Source organism: Boleophthalmus pectinirostris, unplaced genomic scaffold (assembly GCF_026225935.1).
Source record: "Boleophthalmus pectinirostris isolate CB_2022bp ecotype Guang Dong unplaced genomic scaffold, ASM2622593v1 HiC_scaffold_18, whole genome shotgun sequence".
In the NCBI taxonomy this organism is placed as follows: Eukaryota; Metazoa; Chordata; class Actinopteri; order Gobiiformes; family Gobiidae; genus Boleophthalmus; species Boleophthalmus pectinirostris.
Genome location: NW_026571133.1, coordinates 1,563,700 through 1,580,866, shown reverse-complemented (window position 1 = coordinate 1,580,866; position 17,167 = coordinate 1,563,700). Strand labels below are relative to the sequence as shown.

The window sequence follows — 17,167 nt, the reverse complement described above, 5'->3', positions numbered from 1 at the left end:
TTAAGTCACATGTCAAAAGATCGGATATGTAACAGTTTTAGGAGTACACGTCCAAGTGTCCTGGGTCGCATTTGAAAAAATCGGATCTGTGTCGTTCAGACTGTCATTAAAAAATCAGATACAGGAGCATAGGGGTGAAAAAATCAGACTTGGGTCACTTCAGCCAAACTCTGATGCAGTGGTTTTAAGATTAAAACTGAGCTGGAGACAGGTGAGAGTTCTCAGGTCGAGTTTGCTGTGGAACTGTCAGATTGCAGATTTGTGGACCTGGTTTATGGTTCATTTCTTTGTAATTACTTGGACTATCCACATGAAACAAAAACCGACACAAAGTTCAGCGTCTTCTCTGTCAGTATAAATGAACAAAATGAAGTTGTTTTTTGCACAATAGCTTCAGAGCATTCCAATAAAAACATTAAACGATTAAATGAAGCACCATAGAGTAATAACAGTAGAACAACTCAGAAGGTTTATGTATTTACCTTGTGTTTTTCTTCTGTGGAGAGCCTATTCCACTGTGGCCTGGGGGACTGGCGTATCGCGCTGTGAGGCTGCAGACACACACACAAACACACAAACACACACACACCAGGATTAGACAATGGACAATAACGCACTTAGTTTTATAAAGACATTAAAGCTGCATTGTGTAAGGTTTCTTGTGGAGGATCTGCCAAATGCTTTTCTCAATGCAAACCTTTATTACTTTGTCTAGAATGTTTCACAATATGGTGTTAAATCTTTCTATCTTCATGGAGACCGAACCAGACCAAGTCACAGGTCAGATCTGTGGAGAGGCGACCCCGCTCACAGTCAGAACGCCTTTTTTTCTTGGTATTTTTGAGCTGTTTGGTCATTTAAATAAAGGCCTTTTGACTATATTTTTCCTCGTGCGATTGTTACTTCTTTGGAGCGCCTGGAGTCCGTTGGGTTTTAACTAGTGATGGGCAAATGAGACGGCTGTACAGCTGTAAAACCACCTGAAATTGAATAAAGGTAAAGTAAAGCTGTTTAATGTCACACTGTGGAACATTCCTGACAAAGAATGACATATCTATACAAACAAGCAGGTGACGGACCCTTAACCAAAAAGTTACACAGTGCAACCCTGCAAAATATATTACTATCAAATAGACCTTTTTCACAATGTCCGGAAGTGGCCCGATGTAGAGTAAACGTAACTCCCGGTTAATGGTTTTCTGTGGCAAAATATCTGTGGAAATGTCTCACCGGCTTCATAAATCTGCCCCATCACCAAATCTTCAACCAACAAGGTCCACAAAGGATAAACATTCTAACATGAACAATTTATCCACAACTGTCAAGGTAAGAAAGACGAAAACGTAAAGGCGAACAACGACGATGCATTAGTAGTGATGGTCAAATACAGAGCTCCGGAGCACGTCTCGTTTTTTCTGAAACAAATTGCTCTGAAGCGCTTCCTCGGAGCTCGTCTCGCAGCAGCCGCTCACGTGACCAAAGTGTGGAAGTGTCGGTCCCTCCCCCTACTGCTTCACTCTGCGTCAGTCGCTTCAGCGTATCGAAGCGTTTCATTGGCTCAGCGAATGTTCCGCTCTGCGATTGGTTCAGAGTGTTCAGCGCACTTCCGTGGGTTGACGAGCGCTAAACTGCTACAGTATAAAAGATGCACCAATATTTCTTAAAAACGTTGGGTAGTGAGGAGTGCTGTGTGACGTTAGTGGTGATTTTGGCGACTTTTGGTATTTGTTTCATTTTCGATGGCATCTACAAGTGGAAAAAAGCGATCCATGGTTTGGGATCACTTTGATCTAATTCCACCAACAAGGAAACACCTATTTTCTTATTTACAGCTGTTATTTATGTTGCTCTTTACATATTATTTTAAATCATCATTATTATTATTGTTGTTGTTGGTTACGGTGTCGCTCTGCACACAAGTTTTGTCTTACACTAACAATACTTCATCGATGCTGAGACACCCGCGTGACAATGGTTAAATTTGTCCACTAGAGGTCAGTGTTTCTCCGAGGCCTCAGACACGTCGAACCATTTGAGACAATATTGCGACTGAGGTGTCAATGCTTCACGAGGCTCCGTTCGCCCGTCACTGGTTTAAAGTTTTGATCCTTTTTCCAAGAGCGCCCTCTACCTGCTCCCACTGACTGGAACACCTGCAGCAAACAGCCACGTTTTTGTTCTTTCTGTATTTTTGAGCTGTAAATGAATAAATGTAAGGTAGAGCTGTTTAATGCCATACTGTGGAACATTCCAGACAGAGCAATGCACGCAAAGTGAGGACACAGTTTAACACGAGTCAGTGGCAGTTTGTGAAGTAAAGTTTTGCGAGAAAACGGTTACAGAAATGGGAAAACTGGGATTTTCTTTTAGCAATCTCCCACTTTTTTTTTACTGGCAAAATTTCAAAACTTTTCCATGACTTTTTCATGACCTAAAGTGAATTTTCCATGACTTTACTGCACCTACACCTGTAGAATTGATCAGACTTTTAGGGCTAAATATGAAATGTTAACGCTTTCCATTCACATTATGGTTTAGGATAATAGTTTTTTAACATTCAAAATCCTGTCAGTGCATTTATTGTCGTCTCTTTTAAACAAAAAGCTCAGACGTTCATAAATAATCGTAATAGCCTCGTGATAATTTAACAGAAAGCTGTAGTTGCATGAAAGAGATACTAAAATCACATGACTTTTCCCAAAAACTTTCACTGAATTTACAAAATTTCATAACTTTTCCACAAATCTGGCCTCTTAGTGTCACCTGCTTGTGTCCATGGAGATGAGTAAGGTTAATTAATACCATAGTCTGGAATATTCTAAACAAAGCAAGAACATCTCAATGGCAACAAGCAGATGGGAGCCTCGCAGTGCACTTTTAATGTCCTTGGAAGATGTAACACTTGTCCTTTATTTTTGGCACCCACCCACAGGCATATCTTAAAGTTTGATGATTTCTTCATATGTTTGGACAAATAGACAAACGGACAATAGACAAAATATTAAAAAAAAAAGTTAAATCAGACCTATTTTAGATCACTTTTATGTAGTGAGAACCGTTTATGTCATGAAGGTTACGAGTGTCAGAGAGTTAAAAGGAGCTATACCTAATTTTTCCATGTTAAAAATGTGAAAAACAGACGTTATTTTCTGATTTATGTCATATAATATACTGTCATTTCCTCATCACAAACAGACCTGGAGTTGTGTTTTTCCATGGAAATAAAAAGCTGAAACCATACATTGGATCATTCTCCGAGAAGATAGATAAACGTTATTGACGGACGACGATTATTTCCACGTAAACAAGCACAAAGATCCACGCCAAATACATAAGAATCAGGTGGACACGCAAGCCTGTTTTTCTGTGCAATAAAGACAACCAAAATAAAAACAAACAAAACTAAAAACATGCCTTTATTTTAGTCTATTTTTAGCTAAAAACGTAACTGTAAGTACAATAGTCTAAGATTTATCCAAAACCAGTGATTTGTCCCAGTTTTATACAAGAAATGCCCCTATTTTTGACCAATTTGATCTCCGTTAACAGTAAAGAGACGCATACTTTGTCATTTGTTTAGGTAAAATACAGAAAAGCTGCTTAAAAATGACAAAAACGCAAAGAAAATGTGACTATAGTGACTCACATTAGTGCCGAGTGCTTCTTTCTTCTCCCTTTCAGTCCGCGTGTTTACTACTGTGTGTGACTAAACTAATTACACTGTTAATTATGTGGACAATGACCTCAAGTGACTCTCTCTCAAGGAAATACCCAGAGAACAACTCATTTTTACACTCACAATTAGTCACCAAAGAAAAAGAGGAAGTCTGACTAAAATGTTTTGTTTGGGAAATGATTCGAAAATGCGCAAAGGCCTTGATGAAGTTGTAAACAGGGAAATGTGTTTGCGGCGTGCGAGTGTTCGGAGGATGACTGAGCTGCGGAGGAGTAAACAAAGCGTCCATTCAAACACGAGCTTGGAGAAGTGTCCGGGGTTAGTGTTCGCTGTTACCGCCGCAGTGGGTTTAATAGCTCTGAAGAGTGATGTTACGCGACAACTGTAAAACGCACGTACATTAAAAGGTCCGCGCGTGCTTTTTCATGATTGTTTACATTGTAGATTCTCACTAGAGGCATTAAAACTATGAATGAACACGTGTGGAATGTAGTAAAGAACAAATATACTCAAAATCACTTGTTATTTCATTTTAAAAAATTGCCGTCTTAAAAACGTCTTAAATTTCATGTTCCTAAATTAAGGCCTTAAAAAGTCATAAATTATGTTGTTCAAGTCTTTAAAGTCTTAAATTTTATTAGCCTATTTTTTTGTTTACTCAACCGGGCTGCAGTGCAATGTTCAATGGAGGGAGGGGGAAAAAAAACTACGTGAAATCATGTAACGTGAATGAACATCTAATTTGGAGTAAACAATACTTTGGTTTCTAGCGCCGGCAATGATGAGTAAACAATCAGTAGAGTGGACGAAGACTAGATCTAGGTGATATGGAGCAAAAAATATATCTATATATCTCGATATACGATATATAGCTCACTGTCTGTACAGAAAAAATAACCCCCCAAATCCACTGTAAAAACTAATTACACAATGTTCATTTTGAATCAAAGTGCTTCTGTGACATTAATAAAAAAAATCTCTGTATACAAAAATAATACATATTGTCTTCTTTTCATTCAAAATTAAATTAAAACAACTCAACTCAAGCTCGTCTTTGCATTAACTCTGTAACCGTACGATAAACAGAACCATGAGCTCATTTAGCCGAGGAAGTTTGGGAGGTTCCTTATTTTAATAGATCCATGTTCCTCACTAGTAGTAAGGAGCTCTGAGGTTTCCCACAATCCACTGCAGGTCAAACCCAACGTTGTACAAGTTACACTTCAGCAGATTAATAATTTAAATCTTCTGCATAAATAAACTTTACATTACCAAACTTATAACTACAACATATAAAGCATAACGACTATAGAGCCGCATCAGCCCGTTTGAGATTATAATGTGTTTAATGCAACTTTGCAAACATTTGTTTATGTTTTACAGAAACGAAACTTAAAACCACATGACTCATTTGCATAAACTGTAACGCTGGGAAAAAAACTACTCGCTCCTTGTGTCGCTGGCGGCGTTCAGCTCCTGTCAGACTAAAGGACACGACTCAGTGGAATATAGGTGTTCTCTCCATGGATCTATGACTCTCTCTGTGACAGAGGACGTGCTGCTGTTGGCCTTGTCTGTAAACGGTGGAAAAGGTACGTGGTGCTAGTAACTTTCGGCATTCAAGGCATTAGACACGTGTCTGCTGTTCGTCCATCGCCTTAAAATCGAAGTATCTCTGTATAATTGAGCCAGTTGTCCTTTTTTGAGACGAGTTCTGTATCCTCCGGGCTGGTTTTGGGCACCGCCGTGTTGAATGAGACACACGCGAGGGGAGCGTGAGAGAGGAGGGGGAACAAAAGCGAGGAGATGGAGGCGTGCGGGGACGAGCACAGAGACGGCAAACAAGCGAAGCGGCGAAATCAATATGTCAAAATCCATATCGAGTTTTAAAAATAATTCGATATATTTTAAACATCGAGATATCGCCCACCCCTAACGAAGACGCTGGATGGATCATGGGGAAGTGTAAGTTTAATCCACAGTGGCTTTAGATTCTAGATATAGCACCTGTAGTTGGTTGGTCTGGTGTTTTTCGCCCACATCATTGGTGCGATGTTGGTCTTAATTTTCATTGAAGTTTGTCTTAAAAAAAGTCTTAAATTTGGTGTAGTCAAACAGCTAGAAAAACAACATTCTGACTGTGAGCGGGATCGCCTCTCCACAGATCTGACCTGTAACTTGGTCTGGTTTGCTCTCCATAAAGACAGAAAGATTTAATGCCAAACTGAGAAACATTCCAGCATTCCAAAACAATAACACCCCCACGGAGAAAAGCGTTTGACGAAGCCTCTACCAGAAAAGTTACACGATGCACCTTTAACATGATTCATTCTTTCCTCGCTTGTATTCTGTCTTCTGTGGTAATAACAATTTATCCAGATGCTCAAAGTTGCCTCACAGTTTGGTCGTTCAGTCATTTCTAGTTGGTGCGTTTGTGGTCACAGCTGCCCCGGGGCGACTGATGGAGCGATGCTGTTAAAATGATGCAACAATCTCTCTAATCTGCAGTCTGCCCATGAAAAGCATAAAAACATATTGAAGTGGTAAGAACTGAACCACCAACCATCTGGCTTTAAAACTCTGCCACTGCGTTTAGTAAAATATGTCACTAATCCAACCACGACTCATGAAAAACTCCAATATTACACAGAATCGACTCTTGTAAGCGTTAAGTCGCGTTATAATGTTGTTACCTCCTCAAAAACAGACCTGGAGTTGTGTTTTGTTTCATTCACACAAGTCTGAGTAACACTTTATTATTAGTCTGTCGAGCTCAAAACGCTCTGTTCCACCCTGTGATGTCACAAAGCTGTAGTTTTCAAGTTACCTTTTGCGTTTTGTTTAGCACAGATTGACACTTCCGGGGCTGAAATTATCTGGTAGATTCTAGTGAAGGCGAATGGAGTTTAACGACACAGTGGAGCACTTCCTGTATCACCACATGACATCACAAGGTGGAACTACAAGTGTTTTCTGTTTGAGAGAACTCAGCCTAAATCTGTACAGTTTGTGTGTTAAACGTGTGAATGAAACAAAACACATCTCCATTATAAACAACATTATAACATAGATCAGAAAATAGTGTACCGTATTTTTTGGACTATAAGTCGCCCTTTTTTTCATGGTTTGCGTGTTTCCTGCGACTTATACTCCGGTGCGAGAGGTTCTAGTCTTGTGTGTGAGTATCTGCTGCTCCTGTTCCTCCTGTACCACTGTCACTTGGCTCTACTGCGCATGTCTCCTGCAGAAAGAGCCTCTGTCCTGTCTGTATCATGTCAGTCGATCGCACCATTACTTTTGTAACACTGAACAATTAACATTTAAACAATGTTATAAAGACGACCGAGAAGACTGAACTCAAATGCCCCCAAAAAGAAAATCATATTTTGCAGATTACAAGATGCAAAAAGCGAAATATTCAGCCGAAAACAGTAATCGAGCAGCAGAAAAAAGTCTGGAGTGAGCGAGAAACTTATGACGGACTGACGGAAAGCGGGGATGGAGAACACAGCTTCACGGTAACCAGAAAGGTGCGTCATGAAACTTTCCTGAAGTCACTGGATGGATGGACAAAGCCTGGACTTTAATGACACCGAAACCATCCTGTCGGGATTCAGAAAGGCCGGAATAATTCTAACTGGAACTGATGCTGAGTCTGACGACAGCGACACCAAAGTCCATCTGTGACATGTTAGTGTCATATGAACATCTCACACTCTGAGGAGCTCAGGGACCAACTCCTGCTGGTGCCCAGAGTCACGACTAAACAAGGGGAGTCAGAGTTTCAGGTTCATGCAGCTAAAACCTGGAACAGTCTGAACATGTGAAACAGACTCTTCTGTGACGCTGTTTCAATCCAGACTCAAAACATTTCTGTTTCACTGTGCAAATAACTGAAAGGTTTTCATTCTGCACTTTTCTCTCCAATTTATGTCTCTTTTTAATGTATTTCTTATTCTGTAAAGCACTTTGAATTACTTTGTGTACGAATTGTGCTATACAAATAAACTTGCCTTGCCTTACACAGAAGAGGAAGCAGCGCTCTGTTTACCTCCAGAGGTCGGTGAAAAAAGTTCGAAAATAGACCATTCGATGACAGTGCGCCTTATAATCCAAAGCACCAAATAGTGCAGAAAATATGGTATATATGTTTTCTTCTTCTTCATTATGAATTTTTTGGCTGGTGCGACTTATACTCTGGGGCGACTTATAGTCTGAAAAATGCGGTAGTAGATTCTAGTGAAGGGAAACACAACGGAGTTCTTCCTGTATCACCACATGACATCACAAGGTGGAACAACAAGTATTTTCTGTTTGAGAGAAGAACTCAGCCTAAATATCCAGGGTTTGTGTGTTCAACATGTGTGAATAAACAAAACACAACTCCAGGTCTGTTTGTGATGAGGAAACAACATTAGAACAGGTCAGAAAATAGCGTAGTACGGTCCCTTTAAACTTCATTAACTTCCCTTTTCGTTCCAAGAAAGAATAAAGATAAATTCTTCTGTTGCCATAATTTTCTGTCTTGGTTTAAATGTGATCCACAGAAACCTGACAGAAACTGAAGTATCCAACAACACACGTTACAAACTGAAATAATTTTAGTTCACAAGTTTTCAAAAGACTTTTATGCACATCCAGCGAGTGCACAAAAAGCTCCCCTCTGCAAACAGATACACACGTCTCAGATTCTGTATCGAGCTGCTCACCCTGTGGTTTACATCTCTACAAACATGTTCTGAAATACGTGGGATTCTTGTGTTAGTTCAGCTTTTCTTCTCTTCGCTCAAATGTTAATATCCCTGGATGTGTTTAAACCGTGGACCGAGCAGAATCTTGATTTGAAACATGATTCAAAAATCCAATCTCAAAACTGCTCAACCTAAATCACAGTGTCTTTCTTAGTCGTACTTTTACACACTGTTGGGCAAGTGACTTTAAAACTTTAATGTGTTATTTATGACTTGTTATTGTCATTTTAAAGCAATTCTTTACATTACAATATAACTGTGTTTAAAATTTAAAATATTGCACGACTATTGCAGCGCTTTAAGTTACTCTCATCAAAATATGCTGAACTTTTGTGCCGTATATGGACATGGACCCGGACTAAACCAGGACTAAACCAAAACTGAACTAGAGCTCAACCCAGACTAAACCAGGACTAAACCAGGACTAAACCAAAACTGAACTAGAGCTCAACCCAGACTAAACCAGGACTAAACCAGGACTAAACCAAAACTGAACCACAGCTGAACCAGGACTACACTAGGTCTAAACCAGGACTGAACCTAGGACTAAACCCTGCCGTGGCCTCTGAGCCTCCGATCTGGTCCCGGTCTCAGTCCCAGTCTGGTCCCGGTCTGGTCCCGGGCTGGTCCTGATCTGGTCCCGGCCTGGTCCTGGTCTGGTCCCGGTCTCAGTCCTGGTCTGGTCCCAGTCTCAGTCCTGGTCTGGTCCCAGTCTCAGTCCTGGTCTGGTCCCGGTCTTAGTCCTCGTCTGTCCCGGGTCCCGGTCTAGTCTCTCAGTCCTGGTCTGTCAGTCTCAGTCCTGGTCTGTCCCAGTCCAGTCCTGGGCTCCCGGTCTTAGTCCTCGTTTCAGTCCGGTCTGGTCCGGGCTGGTCCCGGTCTGGTCCCGGTCTCAGTCCTGGTCTGGTCCCAGTCTCAGTCCTGGTCTAGTCCCAGTCTCAGTCCTGGTCTGATCCCGGTCTTAGTCCTCGTTTCAGTCCCGGTCTGGTCCCGGGCTGGTCCTGGTCTGGTCCCGGTCTCAGTCCTGGTCTGGTCCCAGTCTCAGTCCTGGTCTAGTCCCAGTCTCAGTCCTGGTCTGATCCCGGTCTTAGTCCTCGTTTCAGTCCCGGTCTGGTCCCGGTCTGGTCCCGGTCTGGTCCCGGTCTCAGTCCCAGTCTCAGTCCCAGTCTCAGTCAGGTCCCGGTCTGGTCCCGCTCTGGTCCTGCTCTGGTCCCGGTCTGGTCTTGGTCTGAGTCCCGGTCTGATCCCAGACCTGGATCAGTCCTGGTTCAGTCTGTATGTGGTGCAAAAGTCCGACACTGAAGTCACGTAAACGGGAAACGGCCGTTATCCGTTTTTTCCATTTTTCATTTAAACACAAAATCGAAAACTGAAAAAACAAATCATTATCTGTTTTTTCATTTTGGTTTTGGAAACAAATAATGAAGCAAACAGTTTTTTCATTTTGTTATTTTTGTTTTTATATTGAAAAACGAATGAACGAATGACACACAGATTAAAAAAACTTTGTGACGCTCGTTACTCACATTTGTCCCGAGTAAAATATTATAGTTTTTTTTCCCTGTAACGCCACATTACTGCGTTACAGCAAAAAGCAACGCAGTACAGTAATTTGTTACTTTTATAACACGTTACTCCCAACACTGCTTTTACACAAATAGGCAAAGGTGGGTAGAGTAAAGTACTAACAGAGTAAAGTAAATTGTACTCAAGTCAGAATAACATTAGTTCAAAGTAATATCAGAAGTAGAAGCAAAGTAGTGGCCCAAGAAATTACAACAGAAAGAGTAAAAACGTATTTGGTAAAAGTACTACTCAAGTACCACACTGAAAAAACGGTCCAAGAGGGGTTGCTCAAATTGCAAAAACAAATTTGACAACAATAACATCACTTTTTTACGTTTCTCTGTCCAGCATGTTTAAATCTTACAAACATCGCTTGATTGTGGCCGATGTTAAACCTGCATGTTTTAATCAGGTTGAGGAAACATGACTTTATTATAATCTCTGGTGAGGCTCCTCCCTCTGGAATTCTCCTCCCCAAAACTTTTGGAGGGAAAATTCAAATGTAACAGGACACAGGACAGATCCAGGAGCAGAGACACACAGTGTGAAGCAGGAGGATTATGAGAGCTGATCTGGAGGTGAGACTTTTCAAAGATTTTATTATGTGCTTCTCGTCATTGTTAAAACATGTTTGTGGTGTTTTATTTGAAAGTAGAGTTAATGTAAGGACAGCTTCAAACAAATTGTATTTGACTGTCCATCTACAAGAGTGTGACAGTTGTATAAGATTTGAATGTGTTTGTTCCAGAGTCGTCTACAAACAAAGAGTGATATCGAAAGTTCTGCTGGAGCTGTGGGGAAATTCATGAATGTTATAGTTGATGTTTCAGAAAAAAGGAAGATGTTTGAGAACCAACAAAACACAGACCACAGATGAACAAAGTAAGTAAACCAACTAAAATTATTTTAAAAATTTTCAAAATGAACTTCCTATTGAAACAGTTATCGTGTTTCTACAGGGTGATGTGGCATTAGGAGACTTTATACCAGATGCCCTCCCTGTTACTGTGTTTAGAGGAAGAAAAGCAGCACATGGTGAGTTTTGTTTCTGCAGATACACTTCTAATGTTCTTGTTCTTCTGTTCTGGTCCATTATTGTAGTAATAATTGCTATAAGTGTATTTAAACATGTAGAACAGAGTAGATCATCAGAATGTGATCATCATGTGTTATTCTGTGTCCACAGGCAGAGACCAGAGCTTCTTCACTGGAATAAATCTTCACACTGTCCAGCTCCAAACTGTGTGTCTCTGTACTTGTGTCTCTCTGTGTGTTTGATTCTGTTTAAGACAATACAGAACTGTAGAAAACTAAAGACTGTTTTTGTTTTCTTTTACAGAATTAGATCAATTAAATTACATTATACATACTTATACATTTCATGATAAGGTACCATAAGATAAATATGCATATTCAGCATGATTTGTTCAAATTTCATCAACATGAAAAAGTGATGTTCATGTTCCGAGAAAAATATGTGTAGAGGAGATCGAAAAAAGTTTCAAAGCCTAAACATAATTTTATTGCAACCGCTGTCCATAACTTTTTTACGCAAATCCAGCAACCTTTTTTTTTTCAGTGCAGTAACTTAAAGCGTAATTGTTGAAGTTAATGTAATTGGAAGCACAAAACATTAAATAATCTACAAAATCTGGTCTTTTTTTAAGGATAGACAAAATAATTAGAAAAAAATACATTATATCTGAAGAAAACATAAAGCTTTTGTCACTTTAGATTCATAGTGGAAGGAGTAACCACAACTTTAACTCAAATAAGAGACACTTCAATAAAAATATGACTCAAGTAGGAGTAAAAGTACACTGCAAGAAAAGTACAGCTACTTTAAAAAGTTACTCAAGACTCAATTTCCAACTTAAATTAAATTCAAAATACATCTTAGAATTCACAAAGCATCTGAATAGATCCGGACTTACTCAGGTTTTTGTTTTGTGTTCTTCCCGTAGAGCAGATTTTTAAAGAAGCGTCCTTGTTGTGTGGACTAACGCGAACGCGGCGCTGAAGCTGCAGAAGGAGGAAGTGAGCAGCCCGTGTGACGAGGACAGTGACGGTGGAACAGCCCTGCCTGTGTCTGTGAGCTGCTGTTCGGACACAATCAAGTTCATAGAGGAAAGTGGGTTAACCGTGACGTGTACGCGCTCGTTTACATTCTGCACTTTATGACCTGACAGGGGGAAAATGTGTAAAACTGAAGAGAAATACACGGGAAATAAATGACTACACACACAGCCTGACAGCAAAATACAAACAGGATTATTTTATAGTTTTGAGGCTGCGTTTATATGACGACAGTCTGAGCAGAAGACGCAAAAGTGGCATTGCGTCTTCTCTTTTTGTCTGCGTGCATATGGTGATGCGAAAGTGTGTGGAATTCGATTGGGTTTGCATGTCAGGAAGCAGAAGTAAACAGCAAGGCCAAAAGTTCAAGTTAATGCATCTGATATAAAAATGTATTGAACAGATACATATGTACTCTAGTTTATGAAACTGTTGACCTTTTTTCTGTACCATTTTTGGTTCTAAAGTTCCATACGTTTTAAACAGACCATGTATGAAACATGGAACAAAAATTATTTCCCAAATTTCAAAGACCTGAAAATCATGTAAATAAACGGATGTATTTCATCATATCTTGTGTTATTCCATCTTTGAACTGTTGATGAAGGTACATGATTTTTCAAAAAAAAAAAAAAGTATTTAAAATGATAAAAAATTTGCTTGGAAGGACTGACATATTTTACAGAAATAGTTTCCTTTCATTTTGAAGTAATATTAAAGTATTCAGAAGAAAAAAGCGACAAATGATGTAAAATCCTGCACCTTCTACTTGTTTGCACAATTTTCCCTCCGTTACTTTTCCCTCCGTTACCATGACATTTCTTAATAAAAAATCTCATGACTCAAAAAGTAAGAGGTTTTTCAACCTAATCTTGTACCATATGGTATAAAACTATATGAAGCAAATATTCAAACCAGTTTGTTAAGGATATGTAAGTGAGAACCAAGAGTTTTCACTGTTTGGATTTATTGTCCAAAAAGTGCTGCATATTTCATTCCCTCCGTTACCGACATGAGTTTTTAAATTTTTTGTCAACAACTTGAAAGAATATCACAGGTTTAACTTTACCCTGTTGGAGTGTAACTCTTTCCTACATTCTGATACTTTACTTATTTCAATAGTTCCTCTAGTTTCTGAATAAGAGACATTTGAATGTAAAAAATCTGCCCCTGTTTCCCTCCGTTACCACTTGACCGAACCCCAACCATATTCACTTGAGCGGCTCGTGAGGCTCGCCAAACTTCAATTAGTGGCTCGCAAGCTTATACCAAAAATAAACTAAAATAAAACCATAAAACAAATATATATATATATATAAATAATAATAATAAAAAATAAAATAAAATAAATATATAAAAAATAACCAAAAATAAACAAGCTAGGATTGGCGTTTGGAAATAATAAAATTGTGAAACGAGTGTGTAATTAAGGAAAACTGTTCTGCACTTGGCCCATTCCTGACTAAAATGTGAGTCAGTATCGTTATATCTTCTTTGTATTTTAGTCATTTTTAAGCAGCTTTGTGTATTTTACGATAAGAAATGACAATGTATGTGTCTCTTTACTGTTGGCAGGGATCAGATTGGTCAAAAATAGGGACATTTCTTGTATAAAACTGGGACAAATCTCTGGTTTTGAGTAAATCCGCTGGGACAGGGGACACAAAACTGACCAAAACTGGGAATGTCCCGGGGAAATAGGGACGTCTGGTCAACCTAAACCAGGAGTGTCCAAACTTTTTTCATCAAAGGCGACATATCTAAACACAGATGAAGCAGAGGGCCGATCGAGGGCCGTAGACTGATGCTCCTTACAGTGAATAAGTGAAATATGTGCATGTTTAACATGTTAGAATGAGCCATCAGTCCTTTACTCACGCTAAGATCCTCAAAACCACACACTAAATATTGGCTTTTTCAAGGTAGATTTTCAAAAAACTTGCAATAAAAGTTCAGTTTTCATTGATGCAAGGTCATTCGGGCCAATTCTCCTGGAAGCCTGAGGGCCAAGAAAAATTTGTCTGAAGGCCACATTTGGCCCACGAGCCATAATTTGGACATGCCTGCCCTAAACAACGTCAATAAAACTGATTCCGATTAGTCGATTAATCACAGTTAAGGGTGTAACGATATCCAAGGCTCACGGTACGATGTCGTCACGGTATGAACCTCACGATACGGTGTTTATTGCGATATCGTGGGAAAGCTCACGATTAGGAACGTAACAATATCCAAATCTCGTGGTACGATATTTTTATGACGTACATCTCACGGTACGATATTTATTGCAATATTTTGCCTTGACGAGACTTAATCCGAAGAACTAAAACTTAAAAGTGCTCAAAACTGTTATTTCTTCTTATGGTCTGCTCTGAAATGGAGCAAAGGATCATGGTCTATGTAGTCTTTTTGCTTCACCATAATTCTTAATTTAAGCAAAGAGACTCGCAATTCGATATATTGCGATGGTCCACAATCCGTGTGTCATTCATTCATTCGTTTTTCAATATAAACTCAAAAATAAGAAAACGAAAAAACAACAGTTTTCTTCATTATTTGTCTCCAAAACCAAAACGAAAAAACGGATAACGATTTGTTTTTTCAGTTTTCGATTTTGTGTTTAAGTGAAGAATGGAAAAAACGGATAACGACCGTTTCCCGTTTACGTGACTTCTGTGACTGCGATGCCGGACTTTTGCACCGCGTACGGACTGAACCAGGACTGATCCAGGTCTGGGACCAGACCAGGACCAGAGCCGGACTGAGACCAGGACCAGACCGGGACCTGGATCAGTCCTGGTTCAGTCCGTACGCGGTGCAAAAGTCCGGCATCGCAGTCACAGAAGTCACGTAAACGCGAAACGGCCGTTATCCGTTTCTTCATTTAAACATAAAATCGAAAACTGAAAAAAACTAATCGTTATCCATTTTTTTTATTTTGGTTTTGGAGACAAATAATGAAGAAAACTGTTGTTTTTTCGTTTTCTTATTTTTGGTTTTATATTGAAAAACGAATGAACGAATGATACACGGATTGTCCACGATATTATTGTGCGAACTTTAAAGATACAATATGATGATATTTTGGTTATTTTTACATCCCTATAGTCACTGTGTGTCCAAAATTGCTGTAAATCTACTTTCCTAACCATGCAAACACAGCACAACATGCTCATTTACCAGTTCATATTTGCAAACGTTACTCCATTTCCAATAAAATCCTCAAGCCAATGTCCAAACTACCCCTGCAGACTCCACGAGTAACGACCACACTACGCTCTCCTCTCTCTCCACCCATACCTCCGTGACGTGTTGGGCTGCGCAGGGCTCCTAGCTGGGACCCCGCTCTCCCTCCTGGCGGGTTTTCCGCTGGGTCCTGCGCTCCGCCTGTCTCTGGGCACGGCGGTGGGCAGGCGCGAGACGAACGGGGGGTCAGGCTGTTCGGCGCGGGGCATGTTCAAAGCCCGGCTGCCCCCCGTGACTGAGAGCGGAGTGAGGTTAGGCGGCTCCTCTCTGTCTCTGTGCAGCGTCCAGAAGGGATTTCCCCATTAAAACGCACGCACACACTCAAGCACACACACACACACACACACACACACACACACACACACACACACACACACACACACACACACACACACACACTCGCAGGACCGTCCCAAGCAGAGGGCGAGCAGGTGCTGGCTATAGAAAGATCCATAGCGCAGCTTTACATGGGCAAGTGTGCGGCTGTGGGAGACTCCAGCCTGAACTGTGACAATTCAACTGTTTAATTCATTCAGTGTTTTGATTTGTGTTTACTTCTATTTGTGTACTATACTACTACAACAACTACTACTACTACTACTACTACTACTACTACTACTACTACTACTACTACTACTACTACTACTACTACTACTACTACTACTACTACTACTACTACTACTACTACTACTACTACTACTACTACTACTGCTACTACTACTACTACTACTACTACTGCTACTACTACTACTACTACTACTACTACTACTACTACTACTACTACTACTACTACTACTACTACTACTACTACTACTACTACTACTACTACTACTACTACTACTACTACTACTACTACTACTACTACTACTACTACTACTACTGCTACTACTACTACTACTACTACTACTACTACTACTACTACTACTACTACTACTACTACTACTACTACTACTACTACTAGCTACTACTACTACTACTACTACTACTACTACTACTACTACTACTACTACTACTACTACTGCTGCTGCTACTACTACTACTACTACTACTACTACTACTACTACTACTACTACTACTACTACTACTACTGCTACTACTACTACTACTACTACTACTACTACTACTACTACTACTACTACTACTGCTACTACTACTACTACTACTACTACTACTACTACTACTACTACTACTACTACTACTACTACTACTACTACTACTACTACTACTACTACTACTACTACTACTACTACTACTACTACTACGTACTACTACTACTACTACTACTACTACTACTACTACTACTACTACTACTACTACTAGCTACTATTATTACTACTACTACTACTACTACTACTACTACTACTACTACTGCTACTACTACTATTAGTACTACTACTACTACTACTACTACGTACTACTACTACTACTACTACTACTACTACTACTACTAGTAGTACTACTACTTCTACTACTACTACTACTACTATTACTACTTTTATTAACACTGCTACTACTACTACTATACTGCTACTATTAGTACTACTACTACTACCACCACTGCTACCACTACTACTACTGCTTTTACTGCTACTACTACTACAAGCATTACTACTACTACTACCACTACTACAAATACAACTACTACTACGACTACTTCTTCTACTACTAGTACAGTTACTGCTACTTTTACTTTTATTAATACTACTACTATTATACTGCTACTATTAGTAGCACTACTACTACTACTACTACTACTACTACTACTACTACTACTACTACTACTACTGCTCCTACTACTACTGCTTCTACTATGACTATTACTTCTACTACTAGAACAATTACTACTACTACTACT

The 17,167-nt window shown here is 39.7% G+C and overlaps 1 protein-coding gene across 1 annotated transcript in view; it reads right to left on the bottom strand.

Moving 5' to 3' along the window:
* Nucleotides 1–15,521, bottom strand: part of nav3 (neuron navigator 3) — a 285,935-nt gene extending 270,414 nt beyond the window's left edge. Inside the window, exons 1-4 of the mRNA XM_055153752.1 lie at nt 15,367–15,521; nt 15,207–15,210; nt 11,925–11,989; nt 483–551 (exon numbers count right to left, since the gene is read on the bottom strand). Coding sequence (XP_055009727.1) covers nt 483–551; nt 11,925–11,989; nt 15,207–15,210; nt 15,367–15,521 — 293 coding nt within the window. The remainder of the gene's footprint in view (nt 1–482; nt 552–11,924; nt 11,990–15,206; nt 15,211–15,366) is intronic.
* Nucleotides 15,522–17,167: the final 1,646 nt, after the last annotated feature.